The sequence below is a fragment of the Panicum hallii genome, chromosome 1 (genome assembly GCF_002211085.1).
Source record: "Panicum hallii strain FIL2 chromosome 1, PHallii_v3.1, whole genome shotgun sequence".
NCBI classification, from domain to species: domain Eukaryota; kingdom Viridiplantae; phylum Streptophyta; class Magnoliopsida; order Poales; family Poaceae; genus Panicum; species Panicum hallii.
Window position 1 is genome coordinate 51,466,462 of NC_038042.1, and position 6,193 is coordinate 51,472,654.

The 6,193-nt window shown below is 45.3% G+C and overlaps 1 protein-coding gene across 9 annotated transcripts; it reads right to left on the reverse strand.

Moving 5' to 3' along the window:
• Window positions 1-1,682: 1,682 nt before the first annotated feature.
• Window positions 1,683-5,667, reverse strand: LOC112902052 (50S ribosomal protein L19, chloroplastic-like). 9 transcript variants are annotated; one of them, XM_025970999.1, is made up of 8 exons: window positions 5,346-5,667; window positions 4,977-5,256; window positions 4,682-4,891; window positions 4,233-4,392; window positions 3,936-4,130; window positions 3,722-3,808; window positions 3,516-3,649; window positions 1,683-2,153 (listed from the first exon to the last, which is right to left on the reverse strand). In XM_025970999.1, exons 4-8 carry the CDS (start codon window positions 4,389-4,391, stop codon window positions 2,051-2,053), a joined length of 678 nt encoding a protein of 225 aa, XP_025826784.1. In that variant the 5' UTR covers window position 4,392; window positions 4,682-4,891; window positions 4,977-5,256; window positions 5,346-5,667; the 3' UTR covers window positions 1,683-2,050. The 9 variants fall into 9 exon arrangements, with proteins under 9 accessions (XP_025826784.1, XP_025826766.1, XP_025826736.1 ...); XM_025970981.1 differs by having other exon boundaries at window positions 4,233-4,405; XM_025970951.1 differs by having other exon boundaries at window positions 4,233-4,429.
• Between the last annotated feature and the right edge of the window lie 526 nt (window positions 5,668-6,193).

A 6,193-nucleotide genomic window follows, 5' to 3' on the forward strand; every position in this document is an offset into this window, starting at 1 on the left:
ATCAAGCACACATTACATTTCAACAGCAAATAAACATCATTTATTTAAGAAAATAAATAAATCTGAGCAAATAAATGAACTAGTCTCGTACATGATGAATACATGATACATCACACATTAACATAAACAAAACGCCTGATTTGAAGGAGGCATCTATGTAGCCTGATCTGTTATGAAATATATTCCATATTTTGCTTTTTAATGTTACAGATGTTAATGTTCTTCTATATAAATTTGATCAATCTTAATATAGTTTTACTTTGTAAAACTTAGAATCCCGAATCCGCTGACAACCTGTCCACAACAAAGTTAAACAAAAAAAATATCCCCGATCCAAATATACCGAATGGCATCGCAAAGGATCTGGAGCCGGTATAATCATTGCTAGTAGAGCAAGCTACTGCTGCTGGCCGTGCAAGGAATCAAGATAGACTGCGGTCTTCAGAGAAGATGCAGGTCTGCAGATCACGTCGATGAGCCTCGGCGGTCGCGCACTCGTGTTGGGCAACCTAACGATGGCGAGAGAAATTTGCGATTTTGCTTGCACAGCTGATTACCTAGATCTGACGAGCATATAAACAGAGTTGAACCAACCACGGCGAGGCTCCCGGTGCCGGATGCCAATGCATGCAGAGATCATCCCTGAATCTGACGATTTCAGACCTCGGCCCTCGGGTACGAGGAGATCAGTGGAGACAGAGGAGAGGGGCGAGCGGTGGAGGGTGGGATCTGCTCACCGGTGTCGAAGTTGGGGACGGCCGGAGGCGGCGGGGATGGGCAGCGGATGGGCGACGGACGGCGGATGGGGACGGCCGGTGGCGGCGGCGATGGGCGATGGCGGCGGCGGCGGGGATGGGCGACGGCGGCGGCGGGGATGGCCGGCGGATGGGCGACGGCGGCACGGCGCTTGCGGCTTGGGGCGCTGGGTGAGGTGGCCGGGTGGTGGGGTGGCGCCATGGGCCATGGCGGGCTGGCGGCTGGAAACCCTAAAATCGTGTGTATATATATAAGGGTACTCGAGCCCACGTGTCACCGGGTCTGGCTGGTTTGCGGGTCCGGGTATGAATTTTTCAAATCCGTTAGAAAATATCCGTTGGGTTTAGAGTTGTACCCGCGCCCGTACCCGCGGGCACAAATCCAGACCCGTATCCACGCCCACCGGGTTTGGTATCCGCAGGTACGCGGAATATTTCATACCCGTTGCCATCTTTACTCCACATTAGACTTCGTGTCTCGCCTTTTAAGAGAAATGATTCGGACAATCTTTTTTATCAAAACTAAAATCATTTCAAGATTTGCCGAATGTCCCGCGTAGCACAAATCCAAACCCTTGTCAGAGGTGATCTGTTGCAAAATGATAGAAGTTGGGGGCAAGAACCTTGTGTATTAGTACTATCAATTTCAGGGCTAAGTGAGTGCTAGAACCATACAGCGTGAGCACAATTGGAAGAAAAGGAATTTATCAGTTTCGACTTTCGATTTAACCACATCTAGACTATCGAGACACCTTAGATTCTTAATTTCTCATATGGACTATTGGCGCAATGGCACATCAGCTACCCACGGGGGAAAATGGGCTCTGTTTGAAGAAATTCATCACCAGTAAAAATTTGTAGTAGACGAGGACAATTGCACTCGAAAATTATTGGTGAAAAGAACTGCTGATAGTGACATCAGGAAGGTGAGCTGAACCATTCCAACTTTTCTGTGTCATCCACAAACAGGTAGTAACAAGAATGTCCTCGCAAAACAAAAGGGCACAGTTGAAGATAAAGTGAAGCTATAGATCTGAGCAAGATTATTTCTGCACTGAGGCTACAGTAGCACCTGCAACTCAGACAGGACTGATCCACATATGTTAATTCTGAATCACAAAGCGGCATCTCTACTAGCACTTTTGCTGCTTGAAACCAAGCATGGGAAGTACAAACCATGCCTTCCAAAATTGGAACCATAACAATGCGATTCACAAACTGTAACTTTTTGCACCTTCTCAAACCATGCAAATCCACAGGACAAAATCCTAGAAAACAAGAAGTTGAAATCTGTCTCATTTCTTAAGTGCATTCATCCTGTCCCTCAGGTAATACAGCTTAGCTCTCCTGACTTTCTTCCTGTCCAAGATCTTGATTTCTTTGATGTTTGGCGAGTAGCTGAAGGAGAAAGAGAAGTTGCATCAAGAAAATAGTCTAAACAAAATAGTTCATAGCTATTTAGGAGAAAGGCAGGTAGACATTCAAACAGCAATACATAACGAAGGCAGGTTACCCTTCAAACTATGAAATGTAATAAAGCCGGACTGCCCTTCAAACAATGGAAAATGTAATTTAGTACAAGCACACGAGGAACTAGAATTATAACATATGCTGGCAAAGCTGCATGAGAATGTAATCTTTCACGTTTACCTTCAACTTATGCTTATTCTGAATATTACAAATTGAAGATCCTGTGAATAAACGAAGAAAAGGCATAGAAACTACTCCCTCTAGTCACAAACAACTGTCAGTTTGGGTTATGCGCAGTCCATACGATTAAACATTCTGTGTCAATCTATGATTTCAAATGAACTTTTGAAAATAGTATGGCTCCATTTGTCTTCGAAAGTAGTTCAATGTATTTATCTATTACTATATTTGCATACATTTAATACTATTCATCAATGGCCCAGATGACCTACAGCAAGTACTACTTATATCATTGTTCCAATTTATTTATTTCTGCAGTAACTGTAGAGCGAAGAAAGATGATGCTATGAAGTCAGAACAATTGAGATTTGAACACAACTGGATGGCTTGTTTATGAAACTACAGACTCCATTAGTAATAGGATAAAACATAATATTGAACAAGCAGTTGTATCCATCATTCTGCAAGTTGGCCAAAGGAATAAGTATGTGCCTATTGCTCTTTGCTAGACAATCATTCACTTACGAGACATTAACTAAGTGTGTATCATAGTATGGTTCAGAACATAGTATTCACGGATTCAAAACAAATGGAAGGACTACAATTAAGCTAGTTCCTTTTATGTTCGTTTTATTCTCACTCTCATCAGTGAATGAGAAACTATGAAGGAACATTGTGAAGTCAGCAAATACCAGCAAGACACCTGCCTGACTACCCGAGTACAGTTTTCCCAGTTTTGCAAACATCCCGCTATCTCTCGCGTGAAGGAATTACACACATTTGTTTCACTGGCCTTAATTTGTCAGGGTATGTAACAAAATTGTAAAGTTAAGCACAAACAAAGCATAAGAAGTCCCCTTTCCACCATCATAACAGATAGGGTGAAACGGCCCACTATAAACATGGCATTTAGTGTTTGTTGAATGATTGTCAGATCTGAATGAACAAGTAGTTAATTCTGGCAGCACAAGGATATTACAGAATCAGGAAGCACATCAATCTCAGCCCTCAGCATGATAAGTTTCAAAACGAAGCAGCATAAAACTAAAACGGAGAGAAGCATCATAAAATTAAAATGGAGTAGAGGATCGCGTGCGTGGTTTCACTTACAGTGGAAAGACAGACTCAACTCCAATACCAGCTACTAATCTACGCAGTCTGAAAGTTGTATTGACCCCAGCATTACGCCTTCCTATCACAATCCCTTTCAATGTAGACTCTCGCCGTTTGTTCTCAGGAACTTGCTGTTTAATGCACAGGATCAGTACCACAAACATGCCTAAATAGCACTAAAGCAGGAATGCACATTGCTATACCAATCTCATTTGAATGATACATCCAGGTTGTACATCAGGAATCTCCCTCTCAGAGCGGACCTTTTCAACTGCCTCTTTGTTCAAGATCTGCAAAGTCAAAAAAATAACAATTACTAATAAAATAGATTTATGTTGTTGTGGTAACATTACTGTCACAGGATATTATATAGTTCCTGCAAGTAACACTAAGCTTGCAGTCATAATGGGAGCTTACATTCATAATGTGCCTGGCAGTCTTGTCGAGCCTCTTGAACTTGATCCTTGGGGGGTGCGCCACAGCAGGAGAGCTGGAATCCTCATCGTCTAAAGCAACCTCAGCATTTCCCACCGCCGAGAAACCCCTCATTGGGAGAGCTCTCGCGCAGAAACCAGAGGTGGCAGGAACACCACCACAGGGAATGATCTGACTCTGCACACAGACAAATTGAACCCATATAAAGGATGCAGACAAATTAAAATAACAGGGACAGAGGGGAATCCCCACAGCGTGTATCTCTAATCAGAATCCTACCCCGATTGGACGACTGAATCCATAAGGCCTGAGGTATTGGATGGCCGAGGATGACTGGGTAGCCACCTTCTGTGTGGCTACAGGAGCAGCAAATTCCAGGAGCCTCGCAGCAGCTCCATGGCTTCCAGCTTGGCAGACATTCCGGAGCAAAGATTGCATCCTCAGGCCCATACCTTGATTAGAAATTGCACAGTAAACTGCGATCAGATCAAGCAGTTAGATTGCATTCCTGCAGGAAGGGCAGGAATGGACGAGTATCACATAAACCCTAGAAAAACCTTGGTCGAAATTTCTGGAAAATAAATCGAATAATAAGCACACCGCAACGCAGCACACAAAATCCGCAACAAATTCTGAGGGATGGAGGGTTTGAATTTGAAGGCTCGCTGCAGGGAACAGATTATGGAAGAGAAGGAACATCTACATCAATCAAGCCAGGGCATCCTTACCAGCTGACGCAGTCGGTCAAAGTCCGCTCAGGCGACACCCGCAGAGAGAGGTGGAGGAAGACGACAACAAGAGGCTGAAGGATGGCTCCCTGGATCTGGGTGGCGGCGCGCTCAGCGCGGCGGCGGAGGTGGAGAGGGGAGGAGGGCTGGCCCAAGTCCAACAGGCACCAGCTATTCTCCAAGCAACTACCTCTCTTCTACTTCCCTTTTCTACAACATATTCAGCTTCACTTCAGGTTGTTAGCTTTACTTGGTATGCACTTTCCTACATCAGATTCTCATAAAGTTGCAGTACCTTATCATGTACTCCCTCCATTCAAGGTGACTCCAGCAAGAAACACAAGTCCTAGGGGTGTCACTGTTCAGCAGCATATCTATCGGGAACACAAGTCACAGGGTTTCGGTATCCAGAACCCATCAGCGTGGTTAAACTCCGCGGAAAGGGGATATCTTAGCACAATAACCTAGCAACCACACGTCCGCTCAGGGCGGACCTAGCGTAGGACATGGGTGTACACATGTACATCCGATAATTGTTGCAAACAAAATCGAAGCTAGTAGGTAATATATTGTAACTGCGTCAGATCCGAATACAGATAGCTTATATTAGGTTTGGGGTCCTCCGCTTCGCACAGCAGGAAGGGAAGAGAAGGGGAGGGCATACCTGATGTGTGCTCGTCCCCGGCAAAGGGCCCGGCGAAGACCGAATTGCGCCGCCGCTCGCCCAGTCGTCGCCGCCAGGAAAGGAAGTAGGACGACCAAGAGAGGGGAGAGACTGAGAGAGAAGGGAAACGGAACTCCCAGCAGGCACGCGCCGCGCAGTGAGGATTGCCACGGCGGTGATGCCGGCGCCAGGCAGTGAAGGAGCAACCAGCCGCCGTAGAGCTCGGCGGCGGCAATGGAGGGGAAAGGGCCGGAGGAAGCAGCGCGCGGCGGCTGCTGGAGCCGGGGAGAGGAAAAATGAGGGCGCTAGGGTTCAGGGTCCAGAACGGATGGGTTAAATGCCGTCCCGTTTTCCATATTTGACCCGTCCCGTTTTTATAATTTTTTCCGAGACATTTCCAGATACGGGACGCAAACATGAGAGTGTCTATTCCACCAATTTTGCTGAGTTTTTTTAGTCGGATTGAATCCGTATTTGAAAAATCCGGTATAGATCTAGCAATTACCATACAATAGTATATTATTACTATTAAGATTTAATATTCAAGTGAGCAACTTATGGTCTAAAAGAACAGTAACTAAACATTACGATTTCTTTGTAACAGAGCCACATCAGGTTTTGAGAATAAACGAGAAAAAAATAAAAAGTTGTTACATGTAGCGGGAACCACTGGCACGCAGTTCCATACCTAGCAGGTTCCACCTGCACCAACGGGAAGAATGACCTAGACGGGGATGAGCAAACGGGGCAAAATGCGGGCCGCCACTATTGTTGATGGCTTGATGCAGAGATGGGAGGCAAGAATGACACCCATCTGTCTCACATTATTCATATCTTTTCGATATCTT

Excerpts from the sequence above, each read along its gene's own strand:
- LOC112902052 (XM_025970981.1), bottom strand. The coding sequence starts at position 4,403 with ATGGGCCTGAGGATGCAATCTTTGCTCCGGAATGTCTGCCAAGCTGGA. Across the intron at positions 3,809-3,935 it reads CTGCCAGGCACATTATGAAT|ATCTTGAACAAAGAGGCAGT; the intron begins GTAAGCTCCCAT and ends TTGACTTTGCAG. Across the intron at positions 2,154-3,515 it reads GTTGAGTCTGTCTTTCCACT|CTACTCGCCAAACATCAAAG; the intron begins GTAAGTGAAACC and ends TTTCTCCTTCAG.